This window comes from Cannabis sativa, chromosome 1 (assembly GCF_029168945.1).
Source record: "Cannabis sativa cultivar Pink pepper isolate KNU-18-1 chromosome 1, ASM2916894v1, whole genome shotgun sequence".
Classification (NCBI taxonomy): domain Eukaryota; kingdom Viridiplantae; phylum Streptophyta; class Magnoliopsida; order Rosales; family Cannabaceae; genus Cannabis; species Cannabis sativa.
The window spans coordinates 2,141,900-2,164,628 of NC_083601.1; the positions used below are offsets into that span (position 1 = coordinate 2,141,900).

Genomic DNA, 22,729 nt, shown 5'->3' on the forward strand with positions numbered 1-22,729 from the left:
TAATAAATATTATAAAAAAAATTACTAATTAATTATAAAACACGACCTAATATACTCATGCTATACACTTGTATATCTATGCTCACATCTCTTTGTTTTGGTATCATAAACAAGAGCTTCAATAATGGTTGACTTTTTAGTTTTTACTGAATGTTGAGACTTGATAGACAAATCAATGTCAATATTAGGTTTCTATTTTTCTTTTTAGAAAAGAATAAATAGTATTTTTTTTTCTCATCCTAGTAAGTTTTGTTTTTTAATTTTTTTTTTATGTAAAATTTTTAAAACATTGTTACAAACATTTCAATTCAGTTACAATCCTCATTCTCTAAAGGAAAATTTTGACTGTAATACAATATTACATGTGTTTAAAACAATAGTTTGCTTATATAGTCATGAATTAAATTTATAGTTACAATATAATAATTTATTTAATCTATATAAAATTTAATTTATTGGCATTAACATATAAATATTAATTTTAAATATTTATATATTTATATATTTTTATAATTTATAATTAAATTATTATTTATACATTTAATTTTTATCTAAACTCTTAAATTGCTTAGTATTAATATTATATTAGTGTTATATCAATAAATTATTTTAAAAAAATAAACAAACTGACATTAAAGATGATAATATTTGTACTAATTTATGTTCATGATAAATTTTACGTGCAAAAAAAAAGTAAAACTCTACTATAATCATAGTTCCACCCAAACAAATTTTATTTACTTTTTATTGAAATAAATATCTAATTAAACATATTTTCACTTGTTTTTTTTTATATATATATAATATAAAAATTTTGATTATTTTATTAAATAATAATAATAATAATAATAATAATAATAATAATAATAATAATAATAATAATAATAATAAAATTGTTTACCCTAAAGATGTGGTAGATAGATAGAATCTCTCTCGTTTTCTTTTTAATTTAGTTTTAACTTCATATTGACTTGGTGACTACAACTGGTTAACTTGTGCGTGTGGCCAATTGCCTTGCTAAGAGCATCTCCAAAGAAACACCAAATTTGTTGTGACACTATCACTAAATTTGGTGTCAAAAAGTATTATTAACAAAAATTATCACAATTGTTATATCAGTGCACCACACTTTTAAAGAAGTGCATTATTTTCGGCATATTAAATTTTTCTAAATTTTACCGGATGTCTTAAATAATTATAATATACACTACTATATAAAAAAAAAATTGACTAAAAAAATTTGTCGGGTGCCGAAACAAATAGGAATAGATTCGTACATTACTTTTAAAAATGTGCAGTAAAATTTTCCAAAAAATAAAATTTCATTTTACAAATACAATAATATAAATATTAAAAAAAAAAAAAGAATGCTGTGACTACAGTACACGGCATATATGCCGTGCACTGTACATAAAACATCAAAATGCTGCATGATATGCAGCCTCCTTGGAACATATATACACACTATACCACTTATTTGCAGGAGGTGCTCTAACAATATTACATTCTTAATTACATTCAAAAAAAAGTTACATGCTTTAGAAATATAAAACTATAAGACTCAATCTTCATTAGGAAGCAACATTACTTAACATTACTTGGGTGGAATTAAATTTGAAGGTAATGAAATGGAATGGAATAGAAAAAAAATAATTTTCATTTTATTTCTTTATTTGGTTGTATTTTAAAGTATTGGAATACTATTTTAATGGAATGATTTTTCAAAAGACCATTTCAATATAACAAGAAAAAAAAATTAATAATTTTTTTATTATTTTTTTTATGCATTTTAATTTTAACCATTCCATTCTTACTTCTTATTCTCATTCCTATTTTTATATTTTCATTCCTCTCAATCAAACGCCACCTTAATTATTTTCTATCAATTGGCACAACACACACAGAAACAAATGAAGAAAGGTTTTTATTTTCTGGACATGAAAAAATTTCCAAAAGAAGAACAGTTTGGAGTTGCAAATTCTCAGAGAACATGTAAAAAGAATCTTTTGTTTCCATAACACAAAATATTACATTCAATGACACAATCAGATAAATCACCACATGGATTAGATCTGTCTTACTAGATTTAGCCAGCGTATATTTGCTCTTTCTTTCTTCTTCCAAATCGTTTCATTTTCACATGTCCAACCACACCAAGTACAATAAAACTTCTCTCTCTCTTTCTTCAAGCATTTTTATTTTTCTAATTCTAATTCTAATTATTTGTACCTTTTTTTTTTCTTTATATATAAAATAACATTAAAAAAATAGTCTTGGGTACCCCCACCTTCACAAAGTGGCATTTCATATTTCATCTTCTTGTCCTCTCTTCTCTACTCTTTTGTTCTCTCCAAAGCTTTCATTTTTAATTTTTAATTTTTAATTTTTAAACTTTTGTTCCCATGATGAAAAACATTTAGACCATGTTTTGCATTTCTTTCTGCACTTTTATTTTTATTTGGTCTTCTCCTGATCTCTTGACTGACACTAATTCCATATTCTCTCTCTCCCCTGTTTATTCCAAACTCCAAAAATGAGCTTCCCATCTCTTTGTAACAACAATCTGTATCTGGGTCTTCATTAGAATCAATCAGTATTGATTTTTTTTCTTCTTACAAAACAAAAATGGTGAACACCCAGATGCTCAAATTGATTCTTGTTCTTACTTCATTAACATCTTTGGTATTTTTTGTTCTTTTCATCTACTTCTACTGTAAAAGAACGAGGAGAAATGAGAATGAAGATATAGAGAAAACAGAGTATAAAAATGGAGATAAGACTCATGAGGAAGAGGATGAAGAAGAAGAAGAAGAAGAGGAAGACTTAGTGACTTTTCAAGGTGGTCAGGACTTGACAGTGGGTGATATACTTGATGCTCCAGGAGAAGTGATTGGAAAATCCAACTATGGTACTTTGTACAAGGCTTTTCTTCAAAACAGTAAGTCAGTTAGGCTTTTGAGGTTTCTGAGGCCTGTTTGTACATTAAGGGGTGAAGATTTTGACCAAATGATTCGGTTTTTGGGGAGTATAAGGCATCCAAATTTGGTACCTCTTCTGGGATTTTATGCTGGACCAAGGGGTGAGAAGCTTCTGGTTTATCCTTTTTACCGGTGTGGTAATCTAGCTCAATTCGTAAAAGGTATTTTTTTTCTTTCTTCTTTCTTTCTTTCTTGTCCTGTTTTTGTCTTTTTGAGGATATTATGTGGATCTTTTATTTCTTCTGGATTAAAAAAAAAAAAAAACTAACCTGAAAGAAAATGCATTGTTTGATCCATATTTTATAGTTTAAGAACTTGGTGTTCGAAGTTGAAAATGGTAATATGAAAAGGAAATAATGGAAGAAGGGTAGGTTAGGTAGATAGATACAATTTAATCAAAATTTGAGCTGAATACTATCTGCTCAGAAAATCTATGCTGACTTCTTTTCTTTTCATTTTTTTGTTCCTTAGATTTTTTCATTTTCAATTTTATATTTGTTTGTACATGTTTTTTTTTTTTTTTTTTTACTTTTCCAGTTTTTGGTATGGTAAAATAAGTGCCATCTTGCCTGGGGAAGAGGGTATTTAGTAATAGTAGAGTCTGTATTATTAGTGAGTTGTGTATTCAGAAGAAGATGGTACCTTCTTTGTCAGTATAGTGTAATGTAGCTCTCGTTATTTCTTACACGTTAAAACAACTGTTACCTTCATTTCCTTCCTGATCATAAATATAACTGTAACTGTGTACCTACCACTGTCAGTATGCATTTTCTTGATCCCCAACACACTGTACTAATTAATGAATTTTGTTTCATGTTCAAAAAAAGCCTTTATCTTTACATTTTTTAAACTTGTTTTTGAGCCAAGTCTCTTTCTTTCATCTACTTTATGGTTTATTATATATATTGTGTGCTCTAAATAGACCAATTCTGGCTTCAATGGCAGACTGCAATAATGAGGCACAGAAGTGGGCCATAATTTACAAGATCTCACTTGGTATAGCTAAAGGGTTGGATTATCTTCACTCTGGCTTTCAGAAGCCAATCATTCATGGCAATCTTAAGTCCCAAAACATACTATTGGACCGCTATTTCCAACCCCACATCTCAGATTCTGGTTTACATCTTCTCCTGAATCCAACTACTGGCCAAGAAATGCTTGAATCCTTAGCCTCTCAGGGTTACAAATCCCCTGAGCTCATTAAGATGAAGGAAGCTTCTGAAGTGAATGATATTTACAGTCTTGGTGTAATCTTACTTGAATTGGTTACAGGAAAAGAGCCAGTCAATGAGAACCCAACTACACCAGATGAGGATTTTTATTTGCCAAATTATCTTAGAAAAGCAGTTGTTGGGCACAGAGTCACTGACTTGTTCAATCCAAATATACTAATCACAAGCACCAATGTTGATGGTGATGATGAAGTACCAGTTACTGAAGAAAAGATTCTCAAGTTTTTTCAACTTGCTATGTCTTGTTGTTCACCTTCACCTTCACTCAGACCAACCATCAAACAGGTTCTATGGAAGTTGGAAGAGATTGGAAAATGAAGATATGGGTTCTTCTGGTGCTGGTTCTGAGTCTCTTCTCCAAAATCTGCCATGAATGAAAGGACATGAAAATAACAACTACACAGAAGCTGATGTTGACTTGTATAGATATGATAAAAAAGAACAAACTGGAAGAGGTCATTCATTCTTCAATGCTAAAAAAAAAAAGTGAAAAAAGGCATAAAATTTTGAGTACCCAACAAGGGAACTGAGAGATTGTTGATGTTGATGTCTAGAGAAAAGAGGTAAATACATCCAAACTCATTCACTTTTGCCAATCCAACAAGGATCACAGAATACGTTATTTGGTTGATTGGTTAATTTGTTTGATTTGGACTTGAATCAGCCAATCAGGATAGTGAGATAGTAAAGTCCCCCTCATAGGTCCCCAAAACTATTACTGCAGTTTTGGCTTAAGTGTTGACACATGAAGTTTGATAATTGTATTATTTGCCTGGTATGGAATCTCAATTGACATAAGCTAATGATATAATTCTATAGCTTTTAACCATATTTATTTATTTATTTTACTTCATTAATTTTTGTTCAAGTATGGGTGTGTGTGTCCTCATCATCAGTTCCAATGTTTCTCATAGAATTCTATGTACTTAGAAGTTGAAGTAAATGTTGGAGTGACTCCATATTTCCATGTTAATAATAATATCAAACATTGTCTTTTATTTATTCATTCATTATATAAATTTAGTTTCTTGTTTATTCCAAGAAAACGGCAACATTACCATGTGAGGGTTTGGGCAGTTGAGCTTCAATTCCATTTATTTTATAATACTCAAAGCTTACCCCTCCTACATTATTGTGTATTGACTCTTTCATCAACTTTATTTATTTCCATCTCCATTAGTAGTTTATACAAAACTCTATCTATACATCTTTTAATGCTTTCTTGAATTTATATAAATTATATGTACATACCAAAATATCTAGATTGTATTAGAAAAACTTTCTAATTTTTGTTGCTCTTTGTTAATCTTAAGAATACCTACAATATAAGTGTTTATTAATCATATCAGATTAATTTTGTTTTTATTTAGTACTATATTTGATATATATTGACTTGCATATACAATATTTTGATATATATCAAAATATTTCATATATTTTGTATAAACAATAATACTATACAATATAATATAATTTAATTCAACTTACTAAATGAATCTTTTCATGATGAGTCTCATCCTGAACTACGTGGTAGTACGAAATTGATAGAGTTGGTGCATAGCTGCTGAACAGCAGTTCCCAACCCTATGTGCTGCCAGTTGGCTCATCCTCATAGCACAAGACCTTTTTTAAATTTTTTTTGTCACATTTTTTCTAAGCACCACAAAAATAAAAGAGCATTGCTATTAGGCACCAGTGGTACGTAGTACCTTCTCGACATGTCGTGTTGCGATTGGCTAGCGATACTTCCTATTATATTAAATTATATGGAACCTGATACTCAGTTAGACCAATAGCGATATTGACACATAAGAGGGTGTTAAACACTTCTGGTGCCCTTGTCCCTGAAGTCTAAGTTGTATTGCGCTTTCTACGGCTAATAATAACTTTGGTCTCTTGACCCCATTCTTGCTCGGAGCAATAATCAACCAACTAACCATAAAATCTTTAAGCAACGTGGCAAAAGGTGAGAGCCACTTCACATTATTGCAAATAAGTAATCAATGTATATTCTTCCTAAACCTCTTTATTTTTTCATTTTTTTTCATTGTTTCTCCCTTATTTTTTTCTATCGAACTTTTTTTTTCCTTTTTTCTTTTTTCAGTTTTCACCTTTCTTGGGCAGTGATTCTTCTTGAAGTTGCATGATAAATTGTCTAGGGCAGAATTCAGCACCATATGGGCACTTCTTTTCTTTAAGCAAAGATTGGCACTCTTATTTTTATAGCCTTTTAATTAGAAAGGTTTCTTATATAGTAATATTTATTTAGTGCCCACTATAACTATATTAGCCAAAAATAACTCTTTAATTAAATGAATGGAAGAGTTGACTTGGTCAACTTAGTTATCTGGGAAAATTTATAGTTAAATTTGTGTTGAGCTTTAAAAAAAGGAGAAACTTACACAATACACTTAAACAAGAGCAAGATGAATAATTTAGTTATGTTCATTGTTCAATGTGAAGGCTTAATAGACAAATCAACCACCACATTGTTTGGTTTTTTTAATTAGTTTTCCGAGGCACATTTGGAAAGCCAAGAGACAATTGAAATTGAGTGCAATTGAATGTACTACACAATTAATTTATAGAGAAATTTGCGGCTAAACCCCCCTATGTTTCAATTGTTACACACTTAACCCCTTAATCTTTGTTTTTAGTGGTAAAACCCCCTTAAGTTTTATTCTGTTTGCACTTTAATATATATGTTAAATTTGGCTGTTATAAATGCCAAATAGAATTACCAATGTGTACACTTATGTACAAGTGGCATAGTTTTATTACCCTAAATTATTTTTATAATATAAAATAATAAATAAATATTTTTTTCATTCTTTTTAATAATCAGATTTTTATTTTTAAATTAATTAATAAATAAATACACTAAAAATAAAAGACAAAACCCTAATTACAAATCTTCATCTCTCTCTCCTGCTCTTAACTTTCTCCAGATGCCATTGCCTCCCATCATCGGCGATGAACCAGCTGTCGTCCACCCAAGACCCGCGCAACCCCTGAATAACGAAGATGAAGGCTCCATCTTCACAACCTTGAACCTAGACGCAAAAGAGATCTGTGAGAGAGAAAAGGGAATTTAGGGGGTTCTCAAGATTTGAGGTTTCTGGATTTCGAGTGGCGGAGAGACTGTTAGTGGCCTTCGTTTGGCTCACTGGAGTCGAGAAACAGCCGCTCATATGGCCACCATTCTGATTTTTTTTTTTTGGTTTTGAGATTTTGATTTAGGTGTTTTGTTCTTGTTTCAGATCTGAAACTATGGTGTGGTGTGGTGGTATTTTTTAATTTTATTTTATTTAGATTTATTTTTGATTATATATGGTGGTGGTAATGAGGTAGTAGTAATGGTGGTGATAATGGGGTGATGGTAATGGTGATGTAGTAGTGGCAGTGAAGGTGGTGATGGGGGGTGATGGCAGTGATGATGATTTTGGGAAAAGAAAGATAGGAGATCGATGTTGGAGAAGAAAAAAAAGAAAAAAGATTAAAGAAAAGAAAATAAATTAAAGAATCAGAAAGAAAATAAAAATTATTAAGATTTTAATTTTTAATTTTTTTATATAATTTAATAAATTTATTTTATAATTTGCCATGTGGATATGCCATGTAAAATAATTTGGTGACTAGACACACCTAATAAGCAATTAATAGAGTAAAATTAACAGAATAGTAAATTTACAAACAGAATAAAACTTAAGGGGGTTTTACCACTAAAAATAAAGAATAGGGGGTTAAGTGTATAACAATTGAAACATAGGGGGGTTTAGCCGCAAATTTCTCTAATTTATATGTTTGTTTTACCTCATTACGTAATTAAAAGTAATTAAGAGGTGCTCTCTCTATGAGAATTTAATGTGATTACTCAAAACTTTCCATTTTAAATATTAAAGAATAAAAATTATTATTTCCATATGTAATTACTAACTATTTTCTCAAACAAAATATTAAAAATTCATAAATAATTACCATCTTATCTAAACATGCTTATTTTAAAATTAGTATAATTGCTAGTTGTAATTAATATTCTAATATTTACACTTTCTAGTAATAACACAATTATTCAAATACACTTTTAGTGTACAAAATATATGGCAATAGATTTCTCACTACTATATATATAATAAGAGTAATTAACGACATGAGACTATCTTTAATAAGAAATGTAAAAATTGAGCTATATTTGACACAAAAGTGGTTTTGTGATATTTTTACATCAACTTTACTATTGTGCTCCAATGCATAATTGTAAATCTTGATGTAAAATTTAATTTATCATTTAATGTCCACTTAATAATTTTTTAAAAAATATATAAAATAATACTAATAATGCAAAGATAAATATAAAATTTACTAATAATGCAAGTCATTTAATGTAAAGGAGCTTGCTAACTAAAATTAATAAAATATTAAAAATGAGATAATGGTAAATATAAAAGCATAGCATTTATTGTGATGCAAATTTTGCATCATGCTATGTTGTGATTCAAATTTGGATTATTTTTTGTTATGTTGCATCACAATTTATAGCACACCATTAGAGTAGAGTTTTAACAAAAACAAAGTGAGCTATATATTGCATTTACATCACTCATTTGCATTTTCATTGGAGATGCTCTAAATACTTAAGTTTAACTCTCGGTTACAAGTAAATACTTAAGTTTAATTTTAGCGGTAATAATATCTAAGTTATGTTTCTAGAACTCTATAGGTACATGACCATTAAATATTAAGTCATTATCCACGTGTCATTTTCTTATTGGTATATTTAAATTATTTTTTTTTAAAAAAAATAAAAATTTAATGACTTGGACCAATCAAGAATTTCCACGTGAAAATTTACTTAACACTTAATAGTGAGGTACTTACTGAAGTTTTAGAATTATCACTTAAGTATTATTACCGCCAAAAAATCAAATTTAATTATTTATTTACAACTAAGAGTTAAACATAGGTATTTATGCCACAAATTACTCTCTACAATAACAAAAATCTAGTAAGTAGCTTGTGGTTATAAGCATAGTTTAGTAGTTTCATACTTCTCACAAAGAGGAAGTCCCTGTTCAAATTCCCCCCTTAATGTCTTAATGTGTAAGGAAAAAAAAAAAAACTATTGAGTAGCATTATACTACCATAAATTTCCAAGCTGTGTATATAGATGGACCATAAATTTCTTTTATTCCAAATCTATTTCATAAATACATATAAGAAATTAAAGTGCAATAGTCTTTATCAAAAAAATAGTACTTTCAATTTCATGGCCTCCATTACTTAATCTAGAGGTCATCACTTAAACACTTTAAAAAGATATCATTTATTTAAACAACGAAATATAGATGAAGTCAATGATTCATATTAATGATGATAAAAGAAAAAAACCAAAACAAAACAGTTTGAACTTAATTTATTCCTTCTGAAACTAATATTATATATACTGTATTAATAATATGAGATATTGGCGGTTAAACCATCTGAACTTTATGGTTTGTAACAGTTAACTACAAAAATTAAAATTTTGGCAGCATAATTACTTAAATCCTAGTTCCGTTTTGTTCTATACCCCTGTCCAAATATCACAGTTAAGTGCCACGGTAGACTGTCCACGTGTACACACTTGTACACGTGGCAAATTTTTAGTAGTCCACGTAATATTAGTTTTAAAAAATAATTAAAAATATTTAAAAAATTAAAAAATCAGAAAAATAAAATTTAAAATATTTTTTTTTTTACTTTTCTTTTTCTTTTTTTTTTAAATAATTTAAAAATTATAAACATAAATAAATTATAAAAAAATTATTTTTTTTTTATTTTCTTTTTTTCTTTTTATTTTCTTTCTTTTTTTGCTTTTCTTTTTTCTTTTATTCTTCTTCTTCACTAAAAAAACCCTAGCAAACCCCAGCCAACCCTAACGCCAACGACACCCCAGACCTCCTTGTGCGCCATCAGAGCCACCAATTGTCGTGGTCGAAACCGGACAAAAAACCAGTAACTGCCACATGGCGGCGGCCACTCTACCTCTTCCGACGTCGCACACTACAACCGCGTGTCCCCATGCGCTCAAATCTCTAAAACCTTCTTTATCACCAGCTTCCTCTTTCTCCCTTCCTCTTCCTTCGAAATTGTCACTCTCTAACGACTTCTTCTCCAACTAGAAGAGGCTCGTAGTACAGGTCCAGAGCAAGATTAAGAGCTTTGAAAACTCTTAGAATTGGACAATTGAAGCCAATTCTTTTCGATTCGTTCCCAACTCTTCGTCTCATTCCTCCTCATCACGCGAGAAAGAAGAGAGGAGAGGGTCTGCGAGAAGAAGGGGGGAGGCGACTGATGGAAGAGATGAGCAATTAGGGTTTTTTTTATTTGGTTCATTAAGAAGAAAAGAAGAAAGAAAGAAAGAAAAAGAAAAAGGAAAAGAAATAAAAGAAAAAATAAAAATAAAAATAAAAAGAAAATAAAAAAAATAGAAATATTTTTAAATAATTTATTTATTTTATAATTTTTTTAATTTTTAAATTATTTTTTTTTTTAAAAAAAAAAGAAAAGGAAAAAAGTAAAAAAAATATTTTCAAATTTTTTTCTTATTTTTTAATTGTTTTAAATATTTATAATTATTTTTTAAATTAATATTACGCGGACCACTAAAATCTTGCCACGTGTATAAGAGTGTACACGTGGACAGTCCACCGTGACACTTAACTGTGATTTTTGGATGGAGGGTTACAGAGCAAAACGAACCAGGATTTAGGTAGTTATGCTGCCAAAATATCGATTTTTGTGGTTATGGTTACAAACCGTAAAGTTCAGGTAGTTTAGCTGCCAATATCCCTGATAATATTGTATCTGTTGCAAATTTTCTAAGAGAAAATATAGAGGATTATAATCAAATATATAAAATATAAATAAAGGATTACATCAAAATTAAGAAAAATACTCAAAAACATACAATAAGCTTGACCAAAACTTAACAACTTTTGTTTTAAAAGTCATTTTCTCTCTTATATGGAGTAAAATTTTAAAAATACTTTTAAGAATTTTTAAGTCTCATATGCTCAACTTGTCTAAGAATGAACATATCCTCACCATATTCTAACCACACATCCAATAGTTTCAATAAGTGCATCACAAGTGAATAAATAATTACTATTTATAGAGTTTTCACTCTCATATGAATATAAATGGATAATTACATCACATACTGAAATTTTCAACTTTTTTACTTATATACCGTTGGCTGGATTTTTTTTTAAAATACTGTGTACTGTGTTAAGTTTTCACTTGTTTCACTATTGTTTTTAGTTGTTCTCTTTTGTATTCTACTGTTATTTATAAAAATACAGTATTTTTGAAAAAAAAAATTTGCGTGACAGTATTTGTGTAAAAGTTAACTCTAATTCTAATATTTTTGTAAGTTTTCCAATATAAATGACTACCATAAAATCTTTAGATGTTACCAATCATAAAATGGGTTTATAGTATTAATTGGGTGATTTGAAAGTTTTTTTAATTGTTAGAAAAGCTCACAATGTTAAAAAATGCACACAATTGTATGCTAGTTACTAGTTACTAGTTACTCTTTTTTTTTTTGTTTCTTTTTTTTTTTTCAGCTTTGGTCAATTCTTCTCCAAAGTGTTTCAAACTACTCCTACTTCATTTTGAACTATTTATACACCTTATAAATGAATAAATCAAGTCTCGAAAGTTATATTTCCAATAACTATCATTTATTTATATTCATAAACAATTAATAATATCTTTTTACAAACTTAAGAGTTACATATTCAAGTGGTCATTAATTAAAGAATTTACAACTCTTATTTTGTGATTATTATCTACACATTTATAATTCTATAATATATATTATTATTTAATAAAATTAATAATTTATCACAATTAATTATTTATAACTTAATTATTTAATCTAAATATTATATTATATAAAATAATATAACAATATCTACATAGTTTCTTTCTTGGTTCGAAAAAAAGCATCGTAGTTAATTATTCTAGAGATGATACAACAATATCTACATAGTTCCTTTCTTGGTTTAATATCATGAGGACTTGGAGTACTTGGTTAGGACCCACGTTTTGACGTACCTTGGAATTTGCAATATTGATCCAAGTTGCAACTTTACTCCTACACTTGTCTTCATTGTTGTTCTCATCTCATGCCATTTGTGGGCATTAGCACAAAGAAGAATTACAAACTAATAGAGCGTTCCTTCAAATCAAAGTGTAATAGATCATTCTCCTCTTTCACACTTTTCTTCTTCATCACATTTTTCTCAACCCTCACTCTCAAAACTTTGTTCAGCTATGAATATGTATATAAACTACTCGAGCTATGCATATATGAAATGCATAACAAGTCTAATGCAACTATGGATAATCAAAAAACAACTTTTCTGGTAGCAATTGCTTTGCTTTTTAGTAGTAATTTCAGTGTCTCTATATATGCAGGGAGTGGCACTATGGATTTTGGAAGCAACTCATTTGATGAAGTGGATGATCTTTCATTATTTTCTGGCACAAATGATGGGTTAGTAATAGTATCAGATAATCATTAAGTATATTATCTCCTATTTTATATTGTATTACAATGGATTTTTCTTATTACAATGTATGTACTCTTTAGGGTTGATGAGGTGAGTGAGATGAAAGATGAGTCATGGGAAATGGTGCAAAAGAAAGGAAACCAATTTGTGATCAATGATCAACCTTTTTATGTAAATGGTTTCAACACTTATTGGTTGATGGTGTTTGCTGCGGATCAATCCACAAGAGGAAAAGTCTCTGAGGTTTTCAAAGAGGCATCTTCTGCAGGTTTGACAGTTTGCCGGACTTGGGCTTTTAACGATGGTCAGTGGAGAGCTCTTCAAAAGTCCCCATCAGTTTATGATGAAGATGTTTTCAAGGTATCTTAACCCCCTCATTTTTTCATCACCTTTAATCTATTAATAACTATTATGACATAGCTTACTTTGCTTGAATTTGTTAGCTTATTTCAGTTCTCGTCTGCACATTGGATCAAACACTTAGAAGTGTTATTTTTCTTTCTAATGATGTTAGAACTTGTTTGTTAATTGAGGATGTCTAGGAAAATTGAACCAAAATTTCATTCAAGTTGTTTGAGAAGTTTCATATTTGTAACTAAATTCATAGTAACTTAATCAATTCTCTTTGGATTTGCAGGCTTTAGATTTTGTTGTAAGTGAAGCAAGGAAATACAAGATCAGGCTTATACTTTCACTGGTTAACAATTGGGATGCCTACGGTGGAAAACCACAATATGTTAAATGGGGAAAAGCTGCTGGACTGAATTTAACTTCTGATGATGACTTTTTCTCTCACCCTACTCTCAGAAGCTACTACAAGGCTCATGTTAAGGCAAGTATTTTTCTCCTTTTTTTTTTTTCATAACCAAGTTGTGGTGGTGGTTTCAAAGTTGCAATCAAACTTGAGAAATTCATATAACACACTTCACTTGTATTTGTACCTTGCAGACAGTGCTAAATAGATTAAATACAGTAACCAATATAACTTACAAGGATGATCCCACAATCTTTGCTTGGGAACTGATTAATGAGCCTCGATGTACCTCAGATCCCTCTGGCGATATGCTTCAGGTTTAATTTTCTTCAATGACTCTATAGTGATTAAAATATGTTTCTTCCTATATGTTTTGGATGATGAGAGTAACTCTGGTTGAACATCTTTTCTAGTCCTGGATACAAGAAATGGCAGTGTATGTGAAGAGCATGGATCCAAAGCACTTGGTAGAGATTGGAACGGAAGGATTTTATGGTCCCTCAACTCCAAATAAGGTTCAAATCAACCCCAACACATATGCTCAACAAGTCGGAACTGACTTTATTAGAAACCACCAAGTTCTTGGTGTTGATTTTGCTTCAGTTCACATCTATGCAGATTCTTGGTACGTGTCAAGGGAGAGTTAGAGATTCATATATGCAAGTGTTTAATGCTTAATTTATAAGCAAAAATGTTGCATTCATACTCTGTTAATAATGACATTTTCTATATTTCTAACCAAACTAGGAATTAAAAAGATGATATTTTTCTTTCCGGAAAGGATGAAAATTGTTTCAACAACTTGTACATGTGCATAACAACTTCTGACCAAATATGAAATTCATTGGTGAAGGATTTCTCAATCTATCTCTGATGTCCATGTTACATTCACCAAATCATGGATGGAAGCTCACATAGAGGACGCCGAAAGATATCTTGGAATGCCAGTAGTGTTTTCAGAATTTGGAGTATCTACAAAGGACCCCGGATACAATTCATCATTCAGGGACACCCTTATCGAAACGGTGTATGATACCCTTTTGAACTCCACAAAGAAAGGAGGAAGTGGAGGTGGAAGCCTTCTGTGGCAGCTATTCCCTCAAGGGACAGACTACATGGATGATGGTTACGCCATTGTGCTTTCTCAATCGCCATCAACATCCAAGATCATAAGCCTTCACTCCAAAAGACTTGCCATCTTCAACTCTAAGTGTGCTTGGAAATGTCGTTGGGGTTGCAGGAAGAAGAATCAATTTGAGACTTCCCTTGACCATGATGAACTGTAAGATGAGTTATTGTAAATTAATAGAACTATTGAAGTTCAAACTTTATGGAAGTTCTTACTATAAACAGTTACAGTGTGCATCTATCTCTACAAATTCTTGTTGTTGGATTAAGTTTTGTGAATTAATGTAATTACATATGTGAATAAATATTTTGAATCCATCTTAAATGATGTTAAATTTCCTGTCCGACTCCACTATGGTTAATGTGTTACTGTGCCACACACATCTTGAAGATACCCATGCAAACTAGCTCACTCTGCTAATAAATATATATGCATTGATGCAGTATTCTTAAGAGAATTTAGCTACATGATTTTAAGAGGTAAGCTTAATCGAGTGAAACATGCATAACAATTTGGATATTTTGTTCATGTCTATAACAACATGTTTTGTTTGGGAATAAAAATGAGAGAACAGGAACAAGAGGTTAAAGAATAGCATACTAATTTCGGTGTAGCTCCAATTATCTAACCCAAAACATAGATCCTTTATTGGGAAGTTGGGACGAAATTTTTTGCCACGTTTATGTGTGAAATTAGTTATATTATATATCACAAATTAATTTGAAGTGAGAAATTACAAGTTAGAAGACCATAGCACACATGGGCTAATCTCTTAAAACAAGAAACTAAGTTCAACATTCATGAAACTCAATGCTCCAAAATATGAACAGATTACATCTAGAGTCTAAGCTAAGCTAAACTAATCTAAAACCCTTTGAACCTTTTAGATTAAGCAACTCCATCACTCTATACAATCAATGTCTCCCTAAAAGAGAAAAGATAAAGTTATTTGATTTTATTTGGACTTCCAATCCATAATGGCAGAAAGAAGAGTGTAATTTGGTAGTAGATTCTTGGTTGACAATGGCAAATTGGTCATTGGTGGATTGACAGTGAATTAAAGCCACATTTCTATTGTGGCTTTACAATCAGAAGTGTAGCCATCAGCCGCAGCACAAGGATCATTCATCACATCCTGTAGCCAAAGCAATTACTTTTTATATAGTGAACATATATGACTGACATTATATGATTATGTTAACAAAAAAGTCATACCTTAAGAATTGGACAGATAAAGTGGTTAGGAGGAGGTGAAAAGTGCACCCTAGAAGCCGAATCTCAGGCTTTATCAGAAGTAACTTTCAATCTCTGTCATGTGGGAAGTATTTAAGCTTGCAAATCAGGTCTATCTTTACGGAAAAGCTCCACACATCTGAGTCCCAATTCAACCATTTCTTTTTTTTCTTTGCTTGGCCAATTGCCTGCATTTGAATCAAAAATGTCCTCTGGATGACCTTCCCTAACAGCCGTTTCCACCACATGGGCTAGTGCCAATGCTGGTTTCGCAGTCAGTAGTTGTAAAATCACTATCCCTAAACTATAAACATCTGATTTTGGAGAGATTAGACCAGTCCTTTGGTACTCGTTGGGTTCCAACTGGTCCTGTAAACATGGTCAATGAATAAGATTGGTCTAACTGAAACAATGCAGCAAGGTTAATATCAGTACATCACCAATCTTGCTCACAAGATTTTGATCAAGCAAGATGTTGGCTGGTTTAAGATCACGGTGGATGGAGGATTTGTTTGGGCTTTGCCTTGTGGAGGAAGGCAAGTGCAGAGGCTACTTCCCAAGCAATTCCGTACCTGTCAAACCAAGGGATGGGAGGTGTCCCCTGTGTCTGCATCAACCAGTCCTCCAGGCTACCATTCTCCATGTACTCATATCATAAACAAGGAAACTGCGATCTAAACACCCCCCAATGAGTATAAGCAAATGGGGATGGTGAATTTTGCTCAAGATGTCAAGCTGTTCTGTATGTTCAAGAGCTTGGTAGCTATTCGAAATACAAAAACAAGCATAGAATCTTTAGCTTACAAAATCTACAAGTACACTACTATTTATTTTCGTTAAAAAACAATTCCTACCTGGCACAGGAACTGCTCATCTTTGCAGCTCTCATTAGAGCTAAGAACTTTCACTGCAGCAGTTGTTTGATGAAATTTGCACTTGAAGGCAGTTCCATACCCTCCAAAACCAATTATAAGAACCTCAGAAAAATTACAAGTGGCTGACTGAATCTCTTCCCATGTGAACTGCTGGTATTGTTGCAAATTACATGTGAGAGCAATCTCAAGCTTCTCAATCTCTTCAGTCTTCAGCATCATGCATAGCTTTCATCTCTGCATCCTTCTTCAGAGAGGCTTCTCTTTCATCACATTGCCTCACATACATAGCTTGTCTTTTGGCAGCCTAATGCTTTTCTTTCTCTTCCTTTGCTAGTGCTTTTGTTTTGTCCTCCTCCACAATAATTTCTTCATGCCTTTTGGAATTATCCAACAGGTTTTTGTTTACATATTTTAGCTGAACAAAAGAAATAAATCTGTTGCTCTTCTGAATAGGACAGGTCAGAGATTGAGTCCCTTCACTATGTTAGCAACATGTCCCTATGGTCTAAACTACTATTATGAGATCCCTTTAGATTATTTTTAGAAGTAATATAGAAGAATCAAATGAAATTTCCATAAAGATATCAACCATTGTAATAAAAGAACTTCCAAACCTACTACGAGAAGCCGCTTCAATGACGAGCTAATTTAGCTAGCTTGGCTGCCAAGGCATTTGTCACATCGTTTGACTCAATGACAACAACCTCTCTACTTCTACCTGGTTTTAAAGTAATACATAAGTATTTTAGATTAGACTCTTGCTAATGACAACACCAGATCAAATTTCGAACAAATCAAAAGAAGAAAAACTCGAATATCTTTCTATAGGCCTCTGCAATGTCTTCTCTCACGTCCGAAATAGGAAGGAAATTTCCCACCGAATCAGAATATCAAAAGGGTAGAATGAAAAATTGTTCTATGTAACTCTAGCAGCAAGAACAAAGGAGTTTTTTTTTTTTTTTTTGAAAAAATAGCAAAATCTTACTTGCAGTGAGAACAGCCAGAATCCTGGGATGAGCATGTATCAATTTAATGCTAATATTTTATTTCAAAAAAAGAAAAAAAAATTGATGCTAATATATCCTTCTGGGACAAATTTGAATAGTGCCTATTGAACTATGTGTTTGCTATTTTTGTTTCCATTGATTGCAATACCAATCTCTAAATTACATGAAGGAGTTGCCACTGATTGAAAACCTATCTGCTTCAATAATTTCTCTTATATTTATTGCCTTTTCTAAAAACTAAGGTGGGTTTTGGTTGGAGGTAATAAAATAGAATAGAAAGGAAATAATTTTTTTTATTTGATTGCATATTAAAGTATTATTGTAATATCACATAATTGTCTTTCAACATTTTAGTAGAATGATTATTAATGTATTTTGAAATTAAAGAAAATACTACCTTTGAGAAAAAATTCAATAATATTTTTATCAATTTCTTAGGGCTTTTTTTCATAAATGTACAACAAAAATAATATAATAAGTACAAAAAATATGCACAAAAAAATTATTTTAAAAACTTATACATTTTGAAATTTATTACATGAAACCATACATTTTAATCATTAAATAAAAAAAAAATATATTTATTAAAACTCAAAATAAACAATTTCGTAAAATTAATTAAACAATTTTATTAAAATAAATAAGTTAAATATTTTTTTATTAAAAAATAAATGTTTATTATCTATTTTAGTATGATTTATTATAATTTAATAAGATTTTTTTTTTAATAAAATACAATATCAAAATTATAAATATTAATGCATATAAATATAAATCAATACTTAAAATTACTAAAAATAAACATGACACATAGAGTGATATAATAAACATATGTGAATATTATTATTTTGTTTACTAAATTAGTATGTTTAATAAATAGAAAACAAAATAAACATATATATTTATAAAATATTATATATTATTAGTATGTTTATTATAATTGTAAACATAAAAATAGAAATAGCCAATTTATACTATACTAAAATATGTATATTTTCTTTCTATTGTTTCTATATATTGATTATTTTCTAATGAGTTAGTGAACGAATTTTCTATTGAAGTATAATTTTTATATCAAAAAATAAATAAACAAACATAACTTTATAAACTTCAAAAATTATTTAATTAAAAAAAATAAACATGACACAATAAACAGAGAAAAAGATAAAGATAAACAATTTTATTTATTTTCTAAAAACTTACTAAAAAATAAACATAACACACATAGAGTAATATAATAAACCTATATATATCTGAATATTATTATTTTGTTTATTAAATTAGTATGTTTAATTAATAGAAAATAAAATAAACACATATATAAAATGTTTTATATTATTGATATATTTATTATAATTGTAAACATAAAAATAAATATAACCAATAAAACTATATATATAATAATCAATAATTATTATCATATATATTATAAAAAAAATTAAAAAAAAAAGTTTTTATTTATATATAAAAATGTATGAGAAAAGGATATAATAAGTTTTTTTCACATATTTTATAATTAATTAAAATAATATATACAAAATTGTAAAATATCTATTTTTTTATCTATTTTAAATTTTATTCAATTTTATTCTAGTTCCTATTCCTATTAGTACTATGTTTTTATTCCTCGGAGCTAAACTGCACCTAAACTCCTTATAAATAGATGAGAATGATCTGAGCAAGAGCTGAAACTGCAGAAACAGATTTTTTTTTTGACGGTGAAAACAATTGTCCATGTTTATATATATAAACTCATGCATATTGTAGAAAAAAAAAACTGCCGCATTAGAATAAAACAAATAACCGTTGAGGAATAAAACAAAAAACCGTTTTTATTCTCTCTACAAAACCCACACTCCCACCCACACTCCAACCTTTTTTTGGCTTTCGTAATTCCCTCTCTTCAAATAATCTCCATTCTCACTAACTATGGCCACCACCACCAACAACAACAATAACAACAACAACTACTCCCACTTCCATTCTCAACTCTCAGTCCCAACTCCACCACCACCACCACCCAACGACGTCGTTTCCACAGCCACAACCACAACCACAGCCTCTGTTGCTTTCTTCCCTCCTCCTCCTCCTCCTCCTCCTCTCCCACAACCACCAGAACGACACCGTATGACCACCATCAACACCCTTAATCCCAAAAAGAAACGGTCCAAAACGGCCCGAATCGAAGGCGGCCCAGGCCCAGGCCCAGGCCCAAAACAGGGGCAGGAGAGGAGGAGAGGCGGCCCAGACCCTTCGGCACCGAAAATCACCATGCCATGTAGCGAATGCGGGAAGAAATTCTGGTCATGGAAGGCTCTGTTCGGCCACATGCGTTGTCACCCCGAGCGTCAATGGCGAGGGATCAACCCACCCCCAAATCTCGTTCGAAGATCATCATCATCATCATCAAAGCCCAATCATAACCGTTACGACGAGTACGAAACATCATCACCATCAATTTATTATTCTGTCGAAGAATACGAAGTCGCTTCGTGTCTTCTTTTGCTAGCCAACGGTCCACCCAAAATAACCGACGGTCACGATCTGTGTATGACGTCACCACCACCAGCACAACCACAACCACAACCACAACCACCATCGTCGTCTTCTTCTTGTTTCGAGTGTTCGAGTTGTAAGAAAGTGTTTGGATCTCACCAAGCTTTAGGAGGACACAGAGCCAGTCACAAGAACGTCAAGGGATGTTTCGCCATAGCAGCCAATAATATTGGTGATGAAGAAATAGTAAACGACGTCGTTTCGGAGGAGGAAGAGAAGAAGAATATTAAGATGATGGAATTGGGATCGAGTAGTGGTGGAGGACACAAGTGTAGTCTTTGTTTTAAAGTTTTTGGTAGTGGACAAGCTTTGGGTGGACACATGAGGTGTCACTGGGAGGAGGAGCCATTAACGTTGTTGAGCTCTTCTTCCATGAATAATAACAATGGTGGTGGTGGTAGTGGTAGTGGTAGTGGTGTTCTTGATTTGAACTTGCCTGCTTCTTCTTCCTCATCAGAATTTGATCATCATTATTCTACTAATACTTCTAATACTATTACATTGGACTTGAGATTGGGTCTTTGAATAGTGTAATTCTTAGAACCTTATTATTATTAGTTAATTAATTAATACAATTTACAATGATTATTATTACATATTATAAGTAGCTATAGTGTGTGTTGTTATGAATTAATTGTGGCATTAATTCATAGTTTGTTTCTGGTATAATAAAGTTTAGTATTCATATAGTTTGAATTTCATGGTTTTAAATTATTGAAATATTTAGTGACTTAATATACGACTTTAACATATGTATATTATATTTGAACTTCATTCTATAGTATCTTTTTTTCTTCAATGTTAAAAACACTTGAGGAAGATTATCTATAAAAATAAAACGTGGAGAGAACACATATGTCGTACAATGAGAATCATATAGTTGCACATATAATAGTAGAACCATTAAAAGTACCAATTGAGTCAATTTCTTGGCGTGGCTCATAATCAATATATAGACCCCAAAGTACATGAGCAAATACTATAGTAGGAAAACTTAATTAAGGAAAATATATATTTTATAAATTAAAAAAGAAAAAAAGAAAACACATTTGACCATATTTAACATTTCTACTACATTAATTAAGTAATTAATGAAAAAAATCAACTATTTTTAAATGCTGACTTTGAAAACAAGCCACTCATTCCCTCACATTACTTATGCCATTGTAGAAGCTTATCATATTATTATTATTATGGAATAGAATAATTCATTAGATAATAGTTTAAATAGTGATAGACATACTTATAAGTTTTGAATTTTGAAGCGACATAAGCTTAATATTTTTTGAATGCTATAAGTACTCAATGCTAATAAAAATATAATTTTTGTCTAGTTTTGTTAGTCTAAATTCTGTCAAGACCAAGATTCTAAATTATTATTGGTCTCTGTAATATAAATTGTTAGAAAGTCTCACATTGATAATATATAAAAATTAAATACCGTACATGAGATGCATCCCGCTCCTCTTATTACTAATTGGTTTTGAGAGAAATCCCATGTATCTTACCAAACACTCACGTGTTTTTACTTCCTTAACCATACACTTCTATATTCTTAACATGAATTCAAAACCGAGTCTTTTTTGACGAAATTAGACGAAAATTACAGTTTTATATTGAGTATTTATGCACTAAAAAAATTATTAAATGCGTTAATTATAAACATAAAACTTTAGATACTCATTCATCAATACATTCTTAAACCTCCATCAAGCAAATAAAAGAGCTCAGTACAAGGACTATAATCTAAAAAAAAAAATAAGTCAGTAAAGTAGTTTGAAATTATTTTCATCATCTACTACCTTTAACACAACAAAGTGATGAAAGTAAACACACTTTTTGCAGAACTTTTAGGAAAAATCCCTGTAAGTGACAAACTGAAAACATTAGTAATTTATGAAACTTTTATTAGACTTTGTCACACATTTCTTAAATGTTAAACTTTAATCTTCGAAGAAACATATTTTGAAGGGACAAGTTGAAAAATGTCTATTTTTTTTATATTTTAATTAAATTTACCTTTAAATAAAATTTAATTCAAATATATATCTATTTTAAGTATTATACCCAAAGTATCCTCGTACACTCACATAATTAAAACATAATTTCAAAGATAATAGATTTAATATAAGTTTGTGGGAAAGTTGAGGTAAAATTTTGATTAGAGAAGAATGAAAATTATCGTGAAGTGATATAAATAAAATTGATATAATGATTTAAAAAAAAAAATAAATATAATAGATTTCGAAAGAGATGGTAAAATTAAATTAAAAACATCAAATTAAAAGAAATATATAGTGTAATTTTTTGTTTTTTTATTTTGAACCCTCAATCTTTTATTATTGTCATCATGCTCCCTTTGAAAGTAATATACATTTTGTATTAATATTGTATCTACATAGTT

The 22,729-nt window shown here is 30.3% G+C and overlaps 3 protein-coding genes and 1 pseudogene across 6 annotated transcripts; 3 read left to right on the plus strand and 1 right to left on the minus strand.

Annotated features, from left to right (window-relative positions):
* The first annotated feature begins 1,952 nt into the window (after positions 1 to 1,952).
* On the plus strand, positions 1,953 to 5,216 carry LOC115706581 (putative kinase-like protein TMKL1). Its single transcript, XM_030634280.2, has 2 exons — positions 1,953 to 3,139; positions 3,924 to 5,216. Exons 1-2 carry the CDS (start codon positions 2,626 to 2,628, stop codon positions 4,526 to 4,528), a joined length of 1,119 nt encoding a protein of 372 aa, XP_030490140.2. The 5' UTR covers positions 1,953 to 2,625; the 3' UTR covers positions 4,529 to 5,216.
* A 7,084-nt stretch (positions 5,217 to 12,300) lies between these two features.
* On the plus strand, positions 12,301 to 14,993 carry LOC115706578 (mannan endo-1,4-beta-mannosidase 6). Of its 4 annotated transcripts, none has more exons than XM_030634276.2 (7): positions 12,301 to 12,451; positions 12,677 to 12,755; positions 12,852 to 13,131; positions 13,409 to 13,603; positions 13,720 to 13,842; positions 13,939 to 14,150; positions 14,379 to 14,993. In XM_030634276.2, exons 1-7 carry the CDS (start codon positions 12,385 to 12,387, stop codon positions 14,809 to 14,811), a joined length of 1,389 nt encoding a protein of 462 aa, XP_030490136.2. In that variant the 5' UTR covers positions 12,301 to 12,384; the 3' UTR covers positions 14,812 to 14,993. The 4 variants fall into 4 exon arrangements, with proteins under 4 accessions (XP_030490136.2, XP_060958359.1, XP_030490135.2 ...); XM_061102376.1 differs by having other exon boundaries at positions 12,302 to 12,451; positions 13,409 to 13,607; positions 13,724 to 13,842; XM_030634275.2 differs by having other exon boundaries at positions 12,360 to 12,755.
* Positions 14,994 to 15,056: 63 nt separating this feature from the next.
* Positions 15,057 to 17,500, minus strand: LOC115707616 (U-box domain-containing protein 35-like; annotated as a pseudogene).
* A 2,055-nt stretch (positions 17,501 to 19,555) lies between these two features.
* LOC115707737 (zinc finger protein ZAT3) lies at positions 19,556 to 21,345 on the plus strand. The gene has a single exon (XM_061118904.1). It carries the CDS (start codon positions 19,699 to 19,701, stop codon positions 20,848 to 20,850), a length of 1,152 nt encoding a protein of 383 aa, XP_060974887.1. The 5' UTR covers positions 19,556 to 19,698; the 3' UTR covers positions 20,851 to 21,345.
* The last annotated feature ends 1,384 nt before the right edge of the window (positions 21,346 to 22,729 follow it).